General features: G+C 36.2%; 1 protein-coding gene across 1 annotated transcript in view; it reads left to right on the top strand.

Annotated features, from left to right (window-relative positions):
• Nucleotides 1–23,108, top strand: part of SEC23A (SEC23 homolog A, COPII coat complex component) — a 62,901-nt gene that overhangs the window by 25,402 nt on the left and 14,391 nt on the right. The window contains exons 10-16 of the mRNA XM_082617169.1: nt 115–238; nt 4,822–4,902; nt 6,157–6,246; nt 7,901–8,007; nt 12,029–12,182; nt 18,443–18,520; nt 21,222–21,383. Of these exons, the coding sequence (XP_082473295.1) occupies nt 115–238; nt 4,822–4,902; nt 6,157–6,246; nt 7,901–8,007; nt 12,029–12,182; nt 18,443–18,520; nt 21,222–21,383 (796 nt within the window). The remainder of the gene's footprint in view (nt 1–114; nt 239–4,821; nt 4,903–6,156; nt 6,247–7,900; nt 8,008–12,028; nt 12,183–18,442; nt 18,521–21,221; nt 21,384–23,108) is intronic.

Below are 23,108 nucleotides of genomic sequence, written 5' to 3'. Positions count from 1 at the left end.
ACACATTTTGGGAAATATCTTTAAAATTTTGTTGGTAGTGTTGAAAAATAATTTACTTTTCTGGTTTTACACATGGACCCTTGTGTCACATTGTTTTTTGCTCTTTCCATGCAGAGGATACATGGTAATGGGTGACTCTTTCAACACTTCCTTATTCAAGCAAACTTTTCAAAGAGTTTTTACCAAAGATATGCATGGACAGTTTAAAATGGGCTTTGGTGGTACATTAGAAATAAAGGTAAGAACCAAAACTTGACATGTATGGTATGTTACCAAGAGAGAAATTTGTAGGCTTGATCATAATTTTAAAACATCATCAATCAAATTCAAGATATGCTTTAAAAATAGTGGTTATTTTGTATTGAAACCTGGAGTTAGAGATTTGTTACCAGAAAAATGTTCATCGTTAAATGTACAATGAAATTTTACTTGAGCATCCCTAAATAATTGTTAAAACAAGAGGAAATTATATAAGTAAAATTTCCTTTAACTCTATTTTTTGTTTATATAAGGTTTAACTTTTTAAGTATAGGCATACCTCATTTTATTGTGCTTCGCAGATACTGCATTTTTTTACAAATTGAAGGTTGTGGCAACCCTGTGTGGAGCAAGTCTGCTGGCACCATTTTTTCAACAGCATTTGCTCACTTCATGTCTCTGTGTCACATTTTGGTAATTCTCACAATATTTCTAACTTTTTCATTATTATTATATTTGTTATGGTGATCTGTGGTCCGTGATCTTTGATGTTACTATTGTAATTGTTTTGGGGCACCATGAACCGTGCCCATTTAAGACAGTGAACTTAATCAGTAAATGTGTGTGTTCTGATTGCTCCACCTGCTGGCCGTTTCCTGGTCTCTCTCTCTCCCTTTTCTCAGGCCCCTCTATTCCCTGAGACACAGCAATATTGAAATTAGGCCAATTAATAACCCTACAATGGTCTCTAAGTGTTCAAGTGAAAGGAAGAGTCCCACATCTCTGACTTTAAATCAAAAGCTTTGTGAGGAAGACATGTCAAAAACCAAGACAGGCCAAAGCTAAGTCTCTTGGTGCCAAACAGTTGGTCAAGTTGTGAATACAAAGGAGGAGATCTTAAAAGAAATTAAAAGTGCTACTCCAGTGAACACACAAAGGATAAGGAAAAAAAAACAGCCTGACTGCTGATATGGAGAAAGTTTTAGTGGTCTGGATAGAGGATCAAACCTGCTACGATGTTCCCTTAAGCCAAAGCCTAATCCAGAGCAAGGCCTCTGCTCCCTTCAATTCTAAGAAGGCTGAGAGAGGTGAGGAAGCTGCAGAAGAAAAGTTTGAAGCTAGCAGAGTTGGTTCATGTGGTTTGAGGAGAGAAGCCAGCTTTGTAACATAAAAGTACAAGGGGAAGCATCGAGTGCTGATGTAGTAGCTGCAGCAAGTTATGCAGAAGATCTAGCTAAGATAATGAAAGAAGGTGGTGGCTACATAAAACAACAGATTTTCAATGTAGATGAAACAACCTTCTACTGGAAGAAGATGCCATTGAGAACTTTCATAGCTAGAGAGAAGTCAGTGGTGGGCTTCAAAGGACAGTCTGACTCTCTCATGAGGGACTAATGCAGTCGGTGAGTTTAAGTTGACCTAATACTCATTTACCATTTCTCGAGATCCTTGGGCCATTAAGAATCTACTCTGCCTATGTTCTATAAATGGAACAACATAGCCTGGACGACAACATATCTGTTTACCACATGGTTTACTGAATATTTTAAACCCACTGTTGAGACCTACCACTCAAAAAAAAATAAGATTCTTTTCTAAATATTACTGCTCATTGACAATGCACCTGGTCACCTAAGAGCTCTGTTGGAGAGGGACAATGAGATTCAAGTTGTTTCTATGCCTGCTAACACAACATCCATTATGCAGTCCATGGATCAAGGAGTAATTTCAACTTTCAAGTCTTATTTTTTAAGAAATACATTTCATAAGGCTATAGCTACCATAGATAGTGATTCCTCTGATGAATCTTGGCAAAGTAGATTGAAAACCTTCTGGAAAGAATTCACCATTCAGATGCCATTAAGGACATTTGTGATTCATGGGAAGAGGTCAAAATATCAGTCTTAACAAGAGCTTGAAAGAAGTTGATTCCAACCCTCATGGATGAATGTGAGGGGTTCAAGACTTCAGTGGAAGAAGTAACTGCAGATGTAGTGGAAACAGCTAGAGAACTAGAATTGGAAGTAGAGCCTGAAGATGTGATTGAATTGCTGCAGTCTCATGATAAAACTTGAATGGAGAGGAGTTGCTTCTTATGGATGAGCAAAGAAAGTGGTTTCTTGAAATGGAATCTATTGATGAAGATGCTGTACAGATTGTTGAAATGACAACAAAGGATTTAAAATATTACATAAACTTAGTTGATAAAGCAGTGACAGGGTTTGAGAGGACTGACTCCAATTTTGAAAGAAGTTCAACTGTGGGTATATCAAACAGCATTGCATGCTACAGAGAAACTGTGAAAGGAAGAGTCATTTGGTGCAGCAAACTTCATTGTTGTCTTATTTTAAGAAATTGCCACATATATCCAGACAAAACTCTAATTCAAAAAGATACATGCACCCCTATGTTCATAGCAGTACTATTCATGATAGCCAAGACATGGAAACAATCCAAATGTCCATCGACAGATGAATGGATAAAGAAGATGTGGTACATATACACAATGGAATACTACTCAACTATAAGAAAGAAAGAAAGAATGCCCTTTGCAGCAACATGGATGCAACTAGAGATTATCATACTAAGTGAAGTAAGTAAGAAAGAGAAAGACAAATACCGTGTGATATCACTTATATGTGGAATCTAAAATATGACACAAAGGAACCTATCTACAAAACAGAAACAGACTCACTGACATAGAGAACAGACCTGTGGTTGCCAAGGGGCAGGGGGGCTGGGGGAGGAATGGAGTGGGAAGTTGGGGTTAGCAGATGTAAGCTATTATATATGGAATGGGTAAACAACAAGGTCCTACTGTATAGCACAGAGAGCTGTATTCAATATCCTATGATAAACCATAATGGAAAAGAATATGTAAAAAAGAATGTGTATATTTGTGTAACTGAATCACTTTGCTGTACAGAGAAATTAACACAACATTGTAAATCAACTATACTTCAAAAAACAGAAACAGAAAAAAGAAATTGCCACAGTCACCCCAACCTTCAGCAACCACCATCACCCTGATCAGTCAGCAGCCATCAACATCGAGGCGAGACCCTTCACCAGCAAAAAGATTATGACTCACTGAAGGCTCAGATGATAGTTAGCATTTCTTAGCAATAAAGCATTTTAAAATTAAGCTATGTATATTGTTTTTTAAGACATAATGCTATTGCACACTTAATAGACTACAGTGTAGTATAAACATAACTTTATGTAACGTAAAGTTATATAGCATAACTTTGTGGGAAATAAAAAATTGGTTTGATTCTCTTTATTCTCAATATTTGCTTTATTGTGGTGGTCTGGAACCAAAACCACAATATCTCCAAGGTATGCCTGTATGTTTTTTTTAGTGCTAAATTTGCTTATGTTAGTGCTAGATTCTTTAATTGCAGGAGTTGGTATCTAACTTAAGAGAAACATTTTCTGTTCTATTTGGATAATCAGTAATTGTTTTTGGTAAGTTGTTGATATTATTCAATTCTATCATTCATTTCAAATTTGGGATTCAAGAAACCCAAAGGCTTAGTGTTATTTATAAGTGTCTTACAAGCACATTGATTTTGAATTATTAAATATTTCTTGTTAATCTTATTTCATCGAATGCTTGCTATATGTCCAGCATTAAGCTAGGAAATTGTAGAGATCTCAGGGAATATCTAAGGCACAGGTATTCTTATAAAGAACTTATTCTTGATAGAAAGACAAGATTAACACATGTGATTGAATGAAACAATAGTAGATTATAAAAGAGCTGTAAAGGTTTAGGGAAGAAAAATGAATGTATGCAGGATACAATTTATCCTAGATGGTTTTACAGTGACTTAGAGTGGTTTTTGAAACATGGCAGAGTTTAACTTGGTTGAGGAGAATGATTTTAGTTGGGAGCCCAGTGTGAAGAGAGGCACAGAGGTGAGAATCAGCATGGTATGTTTGGGAAAACTGCCCAGTGAGAGTGGATGTTTTGTATTGGAATGTAAGTGAAATAGTTTTAATTGTGTGGTTTGGTTGTAGTTTGAAGATGCATGTGTAGGCAGAAGAAGCCCTTATAGGTTAATGAAGACCAGTGCTTGGGGTAAAATTTGTCTTGATAGTGGTATTCAGGATTTGTCAGGAAAAAGAATCTCATGTTAAGAAAACTTGAGTTGGGCTTCCAAATTTTTAGATAGAAGATAACATTAGCTTAAATTTTGGGGTTAGTGGAGATTGGAAAGAAACCAGTCTTGGTGACAGATTTTCAATGGGAGTTAAAATAGAAGATGGTACACCAAAGTGTACTAGAGTCATTCCTTGGTATTTGTAGGGGGACTGGTTCCAGGACACCTCCCCCACACCACCACTGCAGATGCTCAAGTCCTCTATAAAATGGTGTAATATTCTTATGTAACCTATACACATCCTCCCACATACTTTAAATCATCTCTAGATTACTTATAATACCTAATAAAATGTAAATGCTATGTAAATAGTTGCCTGTGCACGGCAAATTCTAGTTTTGCTTTTTGGAACTTTCTGAAAAACTTTTTTTCAAGTATTTTCAATCCGAGGTTGGTCGAACCTGCAGCTGTGGAACCTGCTGATATGGAGGGCTGACAGTATATTCTTATTTTGCAGACCTCAAGGGAAATAAAGATTTCAGGAGCTATTGGGCCCTGTGTGTCTCTCAATTCTAAAGGACCCTGTGTGTCTGAAAATGTAAGTCATCTTTATTCTAGAAAGAAAATACAGTTAATTCTCAGGACAGATCCAAGAGAGATCTGGGGTGGCAGTCTATAGCATTCCTTTCACAATTATTGTGTGGGCTGTTTTTCAGTAGAATGTGGCTCAGCTTCCATTGGTATACCTCTATTTGTTGTTGTTCTTTCCACATACCCCTTTTCCCATCCACCCCTAAATTAAAACTTTTGTACCGTCACCAGTCTTCTATTTTTTTTTTTTTTTTTTTTTTTCTTTTTGCGGTATGCGGGCCTCTCACTGTTGTGGCCTCCCCCGTTGCGGAGCACAGGCTCCGGATGCGCAGGCCCAGCGGCCATGGCTCACGGGCCCAGCCGCTCCGCGGCATATGGGATCCTCCCAGACCGGGGCACGAACCCGTATCCCCTGCATCGGCAGGCGGACTCTCAACCACTTGCGCCACCAGGGAGGCCCACCAGTCTTCTATTTTTATGCCTAAGTTATTCCTTGCCCAGCGTGCCTGAAAAAACAACAACAACTATGATTTGGAAATTTGGAGACTCATGAAAGTCAAAATTAATTCTGAAATCTTTTTCGTTAGTAGAATTTCCGTCAAAGTAGCCAGCAGATTTAAGCTTTTAAGCTTCAATTCCTTTCTTTTCTTTTATCACATCTAGTGGACATATAAGGCACTTTGAAATGGTAGAATCATGTAGCTGTGGAGAGGATGATGGGACAAATAACAAAGTGTGCAATCATCTTTACAATGACAGAGTTTAAAAATTAATTTTAAGCAGTTTGCATGGAAAAATTTATATCTAAGAAGTTTTCTTGGGAATTAGACTGCTTAAATTACACAGTTCTGATCCAGAGAACCTATATTCATATATGCGTATGTTATATGTTAAATCACTATCTCTTTACACAGATTAAATAGTTGGATAGAAGGATAATGTTAGTTGTAATTACTTCATTAAGTGGTCTATATTTTTAAAGTCTACAATATGAAGAACTTGTATCAATATTTTTGTAATTTACTTAGCAAGAATTTGAATTAATTATAATTTTATTTGTGTAAAAATTGCTTAAGTTTATTTCATGGTATATTTATATGAGCTTAAAAAAATCTTAAACCTCTGACATTTATTGAATTAGAAACCTGAAATAGATTTTTTCTTACTGGTATTTTTTTCCACTTTTTCACTTTAATATATATATATATAGTAATAAACTATATTCTCTGGTTTTCAAACATACTATGTTTTATTTTTACAGGAGATAGGAACAGGTGGCACTTGTCAATGGAAGATATGTGGACTCAGTCCCACTACAACCTTAGCCATATATTTTGAAGTTGTCAATCAGGTATGACTTTTTATATTTGAATATTGAAATGTATATTTGAAAAAATACTTAGTTTAGGCCATGAATATTTCCAGAGCTTATGACCCAAAGCTTATTCTGTTTTGGAGTTTTTGTTTGTCATTTTCAGTTTCTCAAGGCTACACTCCTTGGTGAGAGCACACACTATAATAGAGATGTCAGGGAAACCTGCAAATGCCCAACCTTGGGCAACCCAACTTTTAGTCTTAGTTTTCTTTTGTTTTTAATAAACAATTGAAGCATAAATAAAATCTTAAATTCTGTTCTAGTTATGCATTTTTGTAATTAGGTATCTAGTTCCTCATAGGTGTCTCAAGGTATATAATATTTGAGTACTCCTACGAGAAAGTTTAGTATATCAAAACTTATAGAAAAAGATTGGAAGGTAAAGATGCCAGTATTTGGAAAGATTTTTTTCTGCTGCTGCAGGAAAAAGTTATCATATTAAAGAATGATATAATGGATAAATTATTGACTTATATACCAATAGTTATTAGGCATAAAATGAACCACAAAGTATTAGTAGTCAGCCTTCCTAAGACAGGTGCAGGAATTTGTTTTTACAATTAAAATTTGTGAAAAAGATAGTGGCTCTTATTGACAAACAGTTACAACAACAAAGCAAGAATGCTGTCAAAGGGCATGAAGAAAGTTTCCCTATTGACCACCTCACTATTTCTTTCTGAGGATCATTATCATATATTACTATTGGTCTCTTCTCATTAATGGTTTTCTGTTAGTCATCTGTTCATCATGTGATTATCTTCCTCAAAGCTCTGTTTTCATCTTATATACCTAGGGGAGGAGAACTTAGCTCAATTTCTTTTTTTTTTTTAAATTGAATTGTAGTTTATTTACAATGTTGTGTTAGTTTCAGGTGTACAGCAAAGTGATTCAGTTATACATGTATATTTTTCTATTCTTTTTTCAGATTCTCTTCCCTTATAGGTTATTATAAAATATTGAGTATAGTTCCCTGTGCTATACAGTAGGTCCTTGTTGGTTATCTGTTTTATATATAGTAGTGTGTGCATGTTAATCCCAAAGTCCTAATTTTTCCCCTGCCCTTTCCCCTTTGGTAACCATAAGTTTGTTTTCTATGTCTGTGGGTCTATTTCCATTTTGTATATAAGTTCATTTGTATCATTGTTTTTTTAGATTCCACATATAAACCATATCATATGATATATGTCTTTTTCTGTCTGGCTTACTTCACTTAGTGTGATTATCTCTAGGTCCATCCATTGTTGCTGCAGAAGACATTATTTCATTATTTTTTATGTTAGCTCAATGTCTTTTTATCCAGTTACTATTAGGCAAAATTGCCTCACTTATGCCTTTTCATATCTGTTAATTTCTTTACACTTCTCCCTTCATTTTGTTTTTTCATGTTTCTCTGAATTGTATATTACTTGAAATTGATTTCCTAGCTTGACTCACTCCATAGTTTTTCTCCTCTCCCAAATCCATTTCTTCTTCACGTGGCAAATCACCACTGTTTTGTATGCACTGGAAATAAGCATCCTTCTGATAGATTTTAGAATGAATTTTGTTAGTGCTAGGATATGCAGTCCATGACTATATGACAACAATGTAATAGATCTTGCTTAGATTCTACTCTTTTATATTTATACAGCATAATGCTCCAATTCCTCAAGGAGGACGTGGTGCAATCCAGTTTGTGACTCAGTATCAGCATTCAAGTGGGCAGAGACGTATCCGAGTGACCACCATTGCTAGGAAGTAAGTTGTATTTGTTAGAGATTTGATTTACATATCAAAACTATTCTGGGTCGTGTTCCCAAACTGGCTTCCTATTTTGAGTGATGTTTTGGAATGAAGTTAGTCTGGAAAGGATTCTTAGATAAGGTGAGTCTAGAAGTGAGCAGGCTTTTGGTCTTTTTCTGTTTGTTTTGGACTTGATTGTCTGGGTAGGAAAAGTGCTGGTCAGTATAAACTTAACCTGATTTAGGCATAGCCTAGAAAATGGACACTGAAGGCATTGTAACTCTCATTTTATTGAACTGTATTTAAACTCTAGCTTCATTTCTGAAAACCATGAGACTATTCTGGTGAGTGACGGACATGGCCTAATGAAACAGTGTTGTGTTGGATGGTCTGTTACTTAGCAGAGGGTAGTATGTAGAGAGATTTATTGTCCTGCTGTAACTTTGCTTTGACTTAAAATCCTAGATGAATGTTAAGGGAATACATTATTCCTTTGAAGAAAAAGTGCCCCCTGAGCTTTCCTTTAGATCTGTTCATTTGCACATCTTGAACTTGGAAGTATTGATTCTTGGCGAACATGTCAATTTATTTATGGCCCCTCAGGACACACCCCCAACCCCATATGCACGTATAACTTAACTTGGAATTCAAAACATTTACTTAAGGAAACAACTGGACATACCAATTTGAGGGATATTTTATAAAGCCACTGGCTTAGACTCTTCAAAAATGTCTTAGAAGGCAAAGAAAGTGTTAGTAACCAGTTCAGATTAAAGGAGACTAAAGAGAATTACAACTAAAGCCAATATATGATCCTGGATAAAATCCTGTCAGGAAAATTTTTGCTATAGAGGACCTTATTGAGACAACTGGGGAAATTTGAATATGGTCTACATATAGGATAATAGTATTTTATCAATGTTTAATTTCATTAATTTAGTAATTAATTGGGTCTATATAAGAGATTTTTTTTGTTCTTAGGATACACACTGAAGAATTTAGGGGAAAGGGTGATGTATCTGTAACTTACTCTCAAAAAGTTTGGCAAAAGAAAAAGTGTGTGTGTGTGTGAAGGAAAAAAGAACGATAAAGCAGAATGTTACAGTGCTAAAAATTGATAAATCTAGGTGATGGATTTATAGGAGATTATTCTACTTATAGCTTTATGTTTGAAATATTCTTAAAATGAAAAGTTCTAAAAAGAGTTAAGTTAATCATTCAAGAGAAAGGGAACTTTTGTCATGAGAAATTTTTCATGGGTTTATATATTTTCAGTTTTTTACACAGAATTTATGAGGCTATTTGTAGAGAGATACTATGTGTGTTATGGTGCCATTTATATCATTTTGTCTCACCAAAGCACCCACTCTTTCAAATTAACTTATCCTGACCATTTTCAATAATCAAGGCTTATTTTTTTTCTTTATTTATTAGAAATATGACTTTAGGGGCCTAGGCAAGTGCATTTGTTAAGTGAATAAGCCATATGAAAATAAAGGACTCAAGTTCCTGAGATACAGTCAAAAGTTATCCTATATTTATAGAGAAAATAACTTCGATCTGGAAAGTTTGGTTTGAAACTAGTTGTAAGAATCACAGTGAAGGGGTACTGAAAATACAAAAGACAGATTTTACAATGTGAACAAACCCTTTAAACTTTAAGAGCAAAATTTTAAATTTATGGCTAAAGAACTTTTAAGTAGTAAATTTTTATGTGCTTACTTCCTAATTTATTTTCACTACTGAACCATTATATTGATATTTTCAGAAGAAAAATGTCACCTTTATGTTTCAGTTTGAAGCAAGCGAATACCATGGTCATACAAGTTGGGAAAATACCAATTTAAAACAATTTTGTTTTTGGGAATTCACTGGTGGTCCAGTGGTTAGGCCTCGGCACTTTCACTGCCATGGGCCCGGGTTCAATCCCTGGTCGGGGAACTAAGATCCCACAAGCCGTGCAGCGTGACCAAAGCAAACAAACAAAACCCAGCTTTGTTTTTAGCTCTATGATATTTTTTAATTAAAAAATTAAAAAATAGGGACTTCCCTGGTGGTCCAGTGATAAAGAATCTGCCTTCCAATGCAGGGGATGCAGGTTCGATCCCTGGTTAGGGAACTAAGGTTCCACATGCCACTGGGCAACTAAGCCCGCGTACCACAACTACTGAGCTCGTGCGCCTCAACTAGAGAGCCCGTGGGCTGCAAGCTGCAGAGCCCACGCACTCTGAAGCCTGCACGCCACACTAGAGAGAGAAAACCCACACGCCACAACTAGAGAGAAGCTCATGCACCGCAATGAACAGCCTGTGTGCGACAACAGAAGATGCTGCATGCCTCAACGAAGATTCCACGTGCTGCGTCTAAGACCCGATGCAGCCAAAAAAATTTTTAAAAAATAAAAAAATAACTAAACTAAACTATTAGTATAATCACTAAGTGTTCAAATTGCACTAAAAATAACTTTTGAAATTACCAGCTCTTGGGTCTTCCATGGTGGTCCAGTGGTTAAGAATCCACCTTCCAATGCAGGGGATGCGAGTTCAACCCCTGGTCGGGGAACCAAGATCCCACGTGCTGTGGGGCAACTAAGCCCATGCACCACGACTACTGAGCTCGCACACCTCAACTAGAGAGCCCGCATGTGCAAACTACAGAGTCTATGTGTTCTGGATCCTGTGTGCCACAACTAGAGAAGCCTGCATGCCGCAACGCAGACCCAGTGCAACCAAAAATATATATGTATATATATTGTGCTTTTCATGGTGTATCTTTTTAAAAAATAATTACCAGCTCTTATTCCTTTATTTATTCTCATTCTTTTATGCCTCTTGGTATTTCGTTAGACTGAGATAATTCATGGGTTTCAGTCATCTGGAAAATATTTTAAAATTTTTCGTCTATTTGAAAAAAATTAAAAATAGAGGAAGAAAGGAGAAGAATTTTGAACGTTGCTGCCGGGATTTTCTTGGGATCACGTCTTACATCTTTTTTTTTGTTTGCGGTACGCGGGCCTTTCACTGTTGTGGCCTCTCCCGTTGCGGGCACAGGCTCCGGATGCACAGGCTCAGCGGCCATGGCTCACGGGCCTAGCCGCTCTGCGGCATGTGGGACCTTCCTGGACCGGGGCATGAACCTGTGTCCCCTGCATCGGCAGGCAGACTCTCAACCACTGCGCCACCAGGGAAGCCCAATGTCTTTCATCTTTGAGTCATGTAAAAGGGGTTCAACTTTTCACGAAGTCTGTAACTATTGCCAGAATTGCTTAAAGTGAGGTACTTTAGAACTAAGATCAGCTGAAGTATTACAAAACTCTGTGAAATGTTAAACAAACAAACAAAAGTTATTGCTGGGTCTACCCAGGATCAGTTTGGATTAGATTTATAGAACATGTGAATTTAATAAATTACTGCTATTTTGTATGTAATTTCAAATTTATCCCTTAGACTAAAATTTTTGCTTATTAATTTTTGATTGGCTTTAGTGTGTTAATGTGGAGAGAAAAGAATACATAATAATTTTAATTATGTAATATTTATCACTAATAATTGAATTAAAGACCAATGAGAAAATATTCTGATACTTTATTCATTTTCCAGTTTAGTAAATGACAATTACTTAGTCTGGGAGAAAACTTTTTTTTTCTCTTTCCATATTTTTGCTTTTATAAAATTGAAGAAGTGAATTTTTAAAGTATCTATGTGCATACTTTAAAAGTATCTATGTGCATATGCACACACATTTTTACATGTAAAAATCTTAATGTTTTAAGGAATATGTTTGGAAATCGACCTTTACAGTTATTTTAGAGAATTTTATTAGGTTTGGATATATTTTTCTGAAAAACAGTGAGTACTATACTGAAACTACTACTAGTGATTTTTTTTAAAGCTAATTTTTCTAGGTAATATTGGAATTTTGAAATATTGAAGTAATTTTCTGTATCTTTTAAATTTAAATCTGTGTGACAGCCAACTATGATATCATGAATATAATAATTTAGCAGCACTTCTTGTTTTCTTCTTCTTGACTTTAGCTGGGCAGATGCTCAAACTCAAATCCAAAACATTGCTGCATCTTTTGACCAGGAGGCAGCTGCCATTCTTATGGCTCGGCTGGCAATATATAGAGCAGAAACAGAAGAAGGTCCAGATGTGCTTAGATGGCTAGACAGACAGCTCATTCGACTGGTAAGAAGTAAACATCATACTTTTCTAAATCTGTATGCATTTATTCGTAGTCAATTATTTTCTGATCATCTCTTTCAAGGTACTTGACAGTGTAACTGAAAGTCCGTATGAGGGACTCCTAATAAAGTTGCTGAGAAAGGCATAGTAATGAATAGCAGAGTTAATTTATCTCTTCCAGTAAATGAAAATGCCTTTTTTCCTTAAAATAAAAGAGTGACAATTATATAACCTATTATTGTTATTATTTTGGGGGGCTGATATGAAATTAATTCCCAATTTAATCCTAAATTACTATATCTGTTTTTACTGCTTTTTTGCATATTTTCCTTCATTGCTGTGGTTTAAATTTTCTATTTTCATTTTAATGGAAATTTTAAGAGAAATTAATTAGGATATAAAAGTTATACACATTAACATATAAAAATATAGGCAAGTCTTTTTTATCTGGATCTAGATTACCAAAGTGTATGTTAGTAAAGTTATTGATAATGATGATTTACTTGAGCTTTTAACATGTCAGGAGCCCATTACTTTCATTATGACCTAGAATGCTTAGTTCTGTTCTTTTTTTTTTTTAATATTTATTTATTTATTTATTTATTTGGTTGCACCAGGTATTAGTTGCGGCACGTGGGCTTCTTAGTTGTGGCATGCGAACTCTTAGTTGTGGCATGCATGTGGGATCTCATTCCCTGACCAGGGATTGAACCCAGGCCCCCTGCGTAGGGAGCTCAGAGTCTTATGCACTGTGCCACCAGGGAAGTCCCAAGTTCTGTTCTTAATGCTTCATTTTCACTCAGCAAATTCTGGTCTATAATTTCCTTAAAAGTACTTCTTCAGTTCAACCTTCAGCTCAAACAGCCTGTTGAGAACTCTCTCTGCTAAGCTATCAAATTTCTGTTTGTAATGGGAGGTTTTTGCGCCCTTTGTCTAGATTTTCACACAGTTTTTAAAACATTATCGAGGGAACTAGTCTTTAATAAAGTTAGCCATTTTTTGTAGCATCATCCAGAGCTTTTATTCTTTCATTTCTGAGGGTGTTTTTACACTAGCACCTCTTTGTGAATAAAGCAGTCTTATGACGACATCAGCCTGTCTTTTTTTAACAATAGTCATAAAACCTCTCTTGGAGTCAACCACTGATTGGACACCATCAGTACGAATGTCAACATAATTCCTCCAAGGTGGATTTTTGTTTCCATATAAGAAGATGAAAACATTAAATATATTTTGACCTTTGCTTGTTTAGGGCAGCAGAAGAGTTCTCTTGAATTTCACTATTATTTAGCAACTTGACATGACATTGGTGAAATCCGTTGACTCATCAACCTGAATAGAGAAGCTGTTATTTTTCAGCTAATTACACAAAACTCTTCAGCATCATGTAACATGTCACGAATGCATCCACTTGTTATATTGTTTTAAGATGGAACCTTTTCAATTTCTCAGACTTCATCTTGTCCTAGCATTTTACTTACTGTAATTTTACATGTCATTGTTAGCACTCATCAACTATATGACTTTTCCTTTTCTAGATAATAAATTTTGCTCTGAAGTATCTTGCTTCCTGAGCCTTTTCACTGATTGTGACTTTGTTTTAACAAACGCTTTATTGTTTTGAGAGTATAAAAGCTGTTTGAAGTAATCAGTACCTTTATTTGTCAAATGGTTGTGATTTGTAGTAAAGTACTTTTTCCATTTTGCTGGAGCTATTACTACATTTGTAGGTTATGACATGACACAAAATTGGATAGTACAACTTGGCTTATCAGCCCCACATAAAACCCACTGATAAGTAGCTTTCAGTGTGAAGATGGACTTTTTCTGTGTTCTGTTTTATGGGTTTAGTGAAATGACTCAGAAGATTGTAATTCTTCAGAATTCTCTGTAGGCTTCTGTCTAGAATCTTTCTCTTCTCACACCTCAGCTTCAAAAATTGCCATGTTGTTTGACATGCCTGTAAACAAATGCTAATAAAATATAACATAGACTGGTCTTGTAAATAACTGAATGAGACAGTTGCAAAAAGTACAAAATGATAAAAATCTCACAATATAATTCAATTCTAAGCTACATATCCTGCAGTTTGCACCATTTACAACAGCAGCAAGTTGAGGATAGAGGACAGGCAAGTCATGACATAATGAAAATTATACTCTGATCGTCTGTCACAGCAGTATAGCTTGTCTGTTCCCATGAGTCAGTTGGCAACTGTGTGTAAGAGGGGATTGGTGGAGGTAGTTTCCGAGGGAAAGGCTGACATCATCAGACTATTGCCATGCTTTCTTTGCAAAACAGCTTTCATCAATTATCCATGACCCGCCCTTGTCTTGTGTCAAAAACTGAGAATGGAGTTATCCAAATGAATATAGTCCTACTGCCACGTGAGACTAAAAGATCTGCAGTGCAACTGCTAACAGGATAACTTGGAAACTGCATCACTGTGGCTGGCATCATATGGTGTGCAAAGTTCAAATTTTAAAAAAATTACAGTTTCTTATAGAAACCCTAGTGGCTAATATATGGTAAAAGTGGTGGGAATATGGTTTTTACATTCTTTTCTTTAATTGGTTGAATCAAATTAGTGTACAATTGAAGTAAAGTTTCAGGTGATGACAGATGAACCTTAGTTATAGAAGCTATTCTAAGTAGCTAACATAGTGTAGCCTCATTTTTTAATTTTTTAAAATTTTATTTATTTTTGGCTGTGTTGGGTCTTCGTTGCTGTGCGCGGGCTTTCTCTAGTCGCGGAGAGCGGGGGCTACTCTTCATTGTGGGGTGCGATCTTCTCATTGTGGTGGCTTCTCTCATTGCGTAGCATGGGCTCTAGAGTGCGTGGGCTTCAGTAGTTGCAGCTCGTGGGCTCAGTAGTTGTGGCCTCGCGGGCTCTAGAGTGCAGGCTCAGTAGTTGTGGTGCACAGGCTTAGTTGTTCCATGGCATGTGGGAACTTCCCGGACCAGAGATCGACCCCATGTCCCCTGCATTGGCAGCCGGATTCCCAACCACTGCGCCACCAGGGAAGTCCCTAGCCTCATATTTTGTACTGATTCCCTATTGCTGAATTTTCAGCTATAACAATGATAGCAACACAAACAGAGAAAGGATTAATACCTCTTAGGTACTACACTTTTCTAATTTTTTTCCTAATGAAAAACCTGTGAAATTATGCTAACAAACTTCTTTGCCTCAATTTGGTATAGTGAATATAACTGTTTTCTTTTTTTCTTGATGACTAAGAGTCATTTTAATTAAAAATAAGCTAGTGGGAACCTGCAGTATAGCGCAGGGAGCTCAGCTCGATGCTCTGTGGTGACCTAGATGGGTGGGATGGCGGCAGCGTGGGCGGGAGATCTAAGAGGGAGGGGATATATGTATACATATAGCTGATTCACTTTGTTGTACAGCAGAAACTAACACAACATTGTAAAGCCACTATATCCCAATTAAAATAGATAAAATAGAAGAAAAAAACAAATAAACATCTTTTTAAAAACCATTTTGTAGCTAATGGGCATCATATGGCCAGATTGGTGCTGGTACCACATTTGCTTCTGACAGCTTTAATACAAGCTTTCATTCTCCTTGGTCAGAATCACTTAAGATATCGGTATCAACACATGATATATGCTGCTCCCATTCTCAGACTCTTGTTTGGGTCCATCTTGTGTCTGGCTTCATGGATCTGTTCCTTACCTTTTTGGCTCCTGACCTTTTCTACTGAATGACATCTTTGTATAACTTAAAATTACTATTTGATTTTTTTCATCTTTGACCTTTGGTTTACCCACTAACTACTCCCTTCAGCTGTGCTGCTAGCTACGATGGATAAACAATTCATCTCTCAGGAAATCATTTCTCAGGAAATTTCATTCCCAGGAAATCTCTCTTGTTTAAGACTCTTGGGGCTTTCCTTGCAAATTTTATCACAGCTAGGTTTTCTTCTTGCTATACCAGTGGGACCAGGCACTTCAGTTGTGCTGTTTTTAAGGAGGACCACTTTTGTCATTACCATTTTCTTATAGAGGTTATGCTTTGACCCTTAGGGCCCATTTATGTGGATGGCTTTATGCATAACTAATTGCTGAATTGAAGACATGACTAAACTTCTTGCAAGTGTTGTTATTTTCCTCAAGAAAATGGTATTACTGATGCTTTATCTGCCCAATCTTATTACTTCTAAATAACTCGAACCATGGATCTTTGATATACCTCCTTTATGCTTCAATCTTTTTTCTCATTTGTATTAGTGTTTTGGTTGGGTTGTAAGTAAGGACTACTCATGATTCCAGTAATTAATGCTGGGGCATTTGATAAGGGTTCAAAAAATTTTTAAGAAGTAACCCAAAGATTAGGAATTTATGTATGTTTATATTATACAAAATTTATATTGTTATCTTTGGTAGAGTATAGATGATATTTATCAAAAAATAGGTTAATATGTGTTTAACCTCTGGATGCAGAGGGTTTTAAACATGAAAGGTAAAATCAGGAGCCATTAAATAAAAATATTAAAAGATTTTATTGCATTAAAATGAGACAAAAGTCTGTGTGGTAAAAACACTATTAGCAGAATTTCATACCAACATTTGTTATATGTATGACAGAATGTGAAAATTTTCATATACAAGAGCTGTTACAAATCAGTAGTATTTGGGCAAAAGATGAGCAAAGGTGATGAGCAAGGAATTAGCAAAAGAAGGAATGCAAGTGACCAATAAACATATGAAAAAGTTACCAATCTTATTTATAATCAAATCAGATAATCCACAAAATCTTTTCAATGTGTTTGATATTCTAGATCTCAAGTGTATTTTATATTCTAGATCAGCACTGTCCAAGAGAACTTTCTACAGTGGTGGAAATGTTCTGTGTTCAGCACTGTCCGTTATGGAACTACTACTCACATGTGGCTCTTGAGCACTTGAAATATGGCTAGTGCAACTGAGGAACTGGATTTTAGTACAATTTAATTAATTTAAATTGCATCATGGCTTTCATACTGGTCAGTGAAGATTATTATCCAAATCTATAAGTTTCGTCAGTGAAGTGTTATTAGGGGGCTTTGAAGACAGAAACATTCTTATTCCCACATACCAAGATCTATTTTCTGAGGATTAGTGCTACTACTATAGCTTTTCTATCCTTTGGATAACTGTGGTTCTGAAATGATTTTTCCTGGAAGCCAAAAAATGTGATCAAACCAATTAGGCCTTTGTATGTGCTCTTTAAGGCACAGATAACTACATAAATTATTTAGTTGAACATTTTAGGCTGTAAAAGTCCTGTACTACTTGCAGCAGTGAATCTTTTGTTATTTTTTGCTTATTATTTTTGCCCTTGATCATATTCAAGTACCGATAAATGTTGCCAGGAAGTAGACCAGTTACATAAGTACTATAAAAACTTTTCAGGTCAGAGACTTTGCTCAAGAACGAGAGGAAGCTAACATTTATTGAGTGCTTAGTGTCAGTCATTGTGCTAAGCACTTTCTCATGTGGATTATCTCAGTTATTTAGGTGCCTTTTGTCACATTATCATTGAGGGTTTACTTCTCTGTTGCTAGAGTATGTGTCTCCTTGATTTCCTTCCCCTTTCTGCCTTTGCATTTCTTCTTTACCGGTTTACCTGTTGATCTTGATTTTCTTCAACAGTTCTTTCTTTTTGGTCTTGTTCCTAGTGTACCCAATTTTATACCATCAATTTGCCTTTGGAGCCACTATGGTATTTTGATAGTGCATCTTTCTGTCAGTAGACTATTGTCTTTTTTAAGTAGAGTCTTAGGGGGTCCCTGTTGAGCTCTTCTGGCCATCATCCAAGAGCTCTTTATTTGCTATCAGAGACACTTAGTTTAAAAAAATTCAAACATTTTAAGATGAGTTGTTTTGCATTGGAGCAATGTATTCTTTGTTTCCAAAATTCAAGTTTATGTCTTTGGTTGTAATCATTCTCTTGGTAAGTCTATAAGTAATATTCCAGTTTTATCCTATATCAAGTATATTACCTCCTAAAGAGTAATAACTTTAAAAATAGAGTATGCAGCTGATGGGACATATTTGCTCTGTTTAATTTGTGTCCCAAGCAATTTTGTGTGTTATCATACAGAACAGATTTAGAAATTCTTTTTTTAAACAGAATTGTTTATGATTGTTCATAGTTGCTGAATTAAAAATGACAAACATTCAAAAAAATAGAGTATGCATAGACAAAGTTTTAGCTCTGTGCCACGGAATATATTACTAACATGTTTTATTTTATTCAGTGTCAGAAATTTGGAGAGTATCACAAAGATGATCCAAGTTCCTTCAGATTTTCAGAAACTTTCTCCCTTTATCCACAGGTAAGTAGATAAAAGGTCCGTGTTCTTAGTGTTGACAGTAGCATTGGGTTTCACTTTTCCTGTTGTCTTTTATTACTCATTTTATAGGGTCATTCTTTTGGTTAGGTTTTAAGTTTTGAGATAGTTAAGAAATTAGTATTATGCTTGAATAGCTAGTGAAAAGTCTGTAGTATTTTTATGATGGCCTTGCAGATAGCATTTATTTGTGTTGAGTAGAAATTTACACTGGAACCCTACTGTGGAGTAGAATTAGGTATGAAGCAGATTAGCTTTCCATCTGATACAAGGAATCTAACTAATTACAGTAGTACCAAAAGGAAGTAATTTTACAAATCAGCTAGTCTTATAGCATGGTCTCATTGCCTGAGAACAACTTTATGGGGACATCCCAGATAAATAGAAAAGAAGCTAATTTGATTTATCTTACCGAACCTTTTCCACTTGGGTAGTGTAGTCTATCTGTTGTTTTGATAAATATTTTTAAAAGTCTAGGTTGTTTATATGATGAGTAATAGAGATAATATTTATTCAACTGAGTATATACTATGTGCAAGGAATTTAGGAGAATAAAGATGGCTGACATGGATCCCACTTTCAAGGAGCTTTCATTCTGAAGGGTGAGATATGAAATATACATAAACAACACAGAAAAGAAAGTGAGAAATACTATGAGAGATATATAATATTTAAAGGAAACTTTAAAGAATCCTTCCAAATGGATGATTTGATACATCTTTATAGAAGAGGTAGTGTTTTGTTTTAGCTCAGTCTGGAAGGATGATTAATATTGAGATGTGGAAATTCAAATTTTGGCTCATAAAAAATTTGTTTAAAGCTTCAACTTTATTAAGTTGAAGTATAAGAGCTATACTTATTTTTTGAAAATCTTTTAGTGATCTGTAACCTAGAAGCTCCATGTTTATAGGGGGAGACTTTCCTAAATCTCTGGTTGAGGTTTTGGGGAGCTAGGAACAGGCAGGGTCTATTTGTCTTAAGGGAGGCAACCCTTTGTGTTTTGGGAATTCTCAGGCCTCATCTTCATAGAGAAACTAATAGGAAAGGGAATTGAGGGCATTAGTCTAAGTATTTGACTAAATTCTCCACACTTTCCTTACTTTCTCTTCTCTCCCTCTCCAAGCCTTCTCTTTGGGCTTTTGGATCTTTCAAGAGATCTGGGCATCCCATCTTTTCCTCTCATTGAAAGTAGAGAGCTAGAGGACCCAGAAGTGCTTTTTTCTTTGGGTTTTCAAAGCCTTATGATCTTCTAAAAGGTGACATAAACTAAATCTAAGGGAGGTCTTCATTTATAAAATATTTACCCCCAGATTTACCAATTATACATTTTTGTAAGTAAACAAGAATGATTGAAGTGGTAGGGGATGAGAGAGCCTCTCAATGAATTATGGATCACCGAAAAAAGGAACAGGAGGGCTTCCCTGGTGGCGCAGTGGTTGAGAGTCTGCCTGCCTATGCAGGGGACACGGGTTTGTGCCCCAGTCCGAGAGGATCCCGCATGCCACGGAGCGGCTGGGCCCGTGAGCCATGGCCGCTGGGCCTGCGCATCTGGAGCCTGTGCTCCGCAATGGGAGAGGCCACAACAGTGAGAGGCCCCTGTACCGCAAAAAAAAAAAAAAAAAAAAAAAAAAAAAGTACAGGAATAAGAATTTCAATGAGTGACATGTGTTGGGAGAGAGCTGTGGAATGAGTCCCAGGCAGGGCAGCATGTAGGCACTTGAGACCTGAGGGCTGAAGGAAGTTGAGAGAAGTAACTAAAAGACAAATGGGAGTATTTTGGAGCTGATCCTATTGATTATATCAAAGACCCCTGGTGTCAAAGGACAGTGTAGCTGTCCTTCATTCAGGCCTAATTCACCCCCTTTTTGATCTCTTTCACATGAGGATACGTAGAAGGGGAGAAAATGAAAGAAGAAAGAAATTATGAAACAAAGTCTAGAGAATGTTTCTTAAGGATAAAGGAGACCTTAAACATTAAGAAATAAGTGGGGGGCTTCCCTGGTGGCGCAGTGGTTGAGAGTTCACCTGCCGATGCAGGGGACGCGGGTTCATGCCCCGCTCCAGGAAGATCCCATATGCTGTGGAGCGGCTAGGCCCATGAGCCATGGCCGCTGAGCCTACGCGTCTGGAGACTGTGCTCCGCAACGGGAGAGGCCACAACAGTGAGAGGCCCGCGTACCACAAAAAAAAAAAAAAAAAAAAAAAAAGAAAGAAGTGGATATATATAAGTCCTTTTTTTTTTTAAACCAGTGCAGTTTTGGGAATCTATCTGTTAATCTATTTTTATGTTTTCTTAGAGTCTTTTGGTGGTGGTAATGAATAGAAATAAAAAAGCTCAGGGATGTGGACAGAGAGATGAAGAATAAAAACAAAGGTTGCTGCTAATGCATCACCTAGCATCAGTCTCTAATAACTTAGATCTGAGCAAGGGGTTTTTGTCCCTATTCTTATTTTCCTTTTGAGTCACCTTTTTTGCTTTAATTTTTAAGTTGTTGTTGAATTATATTTTTAAGTAACTGATAAATATCATGAGTAAGATTCTTTCTGAGAAATACAATTTAGAATGTTCTTATTGTAAGGTGCTGTTTTATTGTGTTAATGGTTGTAATCAGATGCTTTTGTAGTTGTAAACTTCTGTTGTAATATTAAAATCAGTAAAAGCTATCTCACATGTTTTATCTTGTAGTTTATGTTTCATTTAAGAAGATCTCCTTTCTTGCAAGTTTTTAACAATAGTCCTGATGAGAGTTCATATTATCGTCACCATTTTATGCGTCAAGATTTGACCCAGTCTCTAATCATGATTCAGCCTATTCTGTATGCATATTCTTTTAGTGGACCACCAGAGGTAAGAGGGGCAGAAAAAGAAATTGGTTTTGTTACTGTGATGTGTGCTATTAAAAAAATAAAACAACTAGGTTTTTCTTGAAATATAGTTATTAAATATAAGAATTTAATTCACGTGTAGTTATCTTAAGTTATTCATATATTCACTTAAAAATATTTATGAGTGCTTACTATATGCTATATACAATGCTAGCCTGTATTAGGAAATCATTAAAAAATAAAACAACAATGAGGTAGAAGAGACTTTTTAAAGATCATTTTGTCTAGTCATTTAGTTGATTAAGTCCTATAGGGCTCATGATTATTCTTATGTCTTTAACAATGTCTAGAGGTAGTGATGATTCTAGAAACTGTATTCCAGAGTTTACTGTCTGACAATTAGGGCATTCTGTCTAAATAGAACTTCTTGTTTTAATACAGTCTCATTCTCCTATAGTCTTTTTGGAACATAAGATACAGTTGATTATAAAGATATACTTAAAAAGTGATAAAATCATCCATTTTGCCTTCTTAGCAAACTGTCACACTTATTTTAACCTATTATTAAAGAGTTTTTCCGTTCTAAGGTTCAGATTATCTATTTCACTACTTAAAAGTATGTAGTGACTATATTTGAAAATAATACTTTAGGAAGGGTTATCATAAAGAGAATATTTATAATATCTACTGATTAATGATCTCTAATGAGGCCTTTATTCACTGTTTTATAAAAAATAGTGGGTAAAATGTTGTATTTTTAAAAATTTTATTTATTTATTTTTTATTTATTTGTTTTTGGCTGCGTTGGGTCTTTGTTGCTGCACCCAGGCTTTCTCTAGTTGTGGCGAGCGGGGGCTACTCTTCATTGTGGTGCGCAGGCTTCTCATTGCCGTGGCTTCTCTTGTTGCGGAGCACGGGCTCTAGGCACCTGGGCTTCAATAGTTGTGGCACTCAGACTTAGTAGTTGTGGCTCAAGGGCTCTAGAGCACAGGCTCAGTAGTTGTGGCACATGGGTTTAGTTGTTCCCGTGGCATGTGGGATCTTCCCAGACCAGGGCTCGAGCCTGTGTCCCCTGCATTGGCAGGTGGATTCTTAACCACTGCGCCACCAAGGAAGTCTCCTAAAATGTTGTATTTTGTTACTATAATTTTTTTTTTTTTTTTTTTTTTTTTTTTTTTTTTTTTTTTTTTTTTTTTTTTTGCTGTACGCGGGCCTCCCACTGCTGTGGCCTCTCCCGCTGTGGAGCACAGGCTCCGGACACACAGGCTCCGCGGCCATGGCTCGCGGGCCCAGCCGCTCCGCGGCATGTGGGATCTTCCGGGATCGGGGCACGAACCCGTGTCCCCTGCATCGGCAGGCGGACTCTCAACCACTGCGCCACCAGGGAAGCCCATATTTTGTTAATATAATTTTTTAAGTAATTTGTCATAGTTTTTACTTTTCTAGAAAATGCATTTTTAATATGTTGGTCTATATTTGGTCTTGTAGTTCTTTGAATCAGGAAAAAAGTTTTAGAAGTAACTTTTTTTCTTATTATCATAGTAATGTATGTAAGTTGTAGACATCCGGAAAATATAGAAAACTGTTTAGAAGAAAATTGGAATCCCACTGCCTACTCCTATCAAATTTCAAACTCTCTGTTTAATCCATGAATCCCATTAGCTTCCTTTGTTAAGACTTTGCTTTTGAAGTTATCCTCCTTCTCTTCTGCATCATCCCTTTCTCTCATCAGGATCATTCTCATTAA

The sequence above is a fragment of the Mesoplodon mirus genome (assembly GCF_964341445.2).
Source record: "Mesoplodon mirus genome assembly, chromosome: 4".
Classification (NCBI taxonomy): Eukaryota; Metazoa; Chordata; class Mammalia; order Artiodactyla; family Ziphiidae; genus Mesoplodon; species Mesoplodon mirus.
The sequence above is the reverse complement of the archived record's forward strand: the minus strand, read 5'-3'. Positions and strand labels throughout refer to the sequence as shown.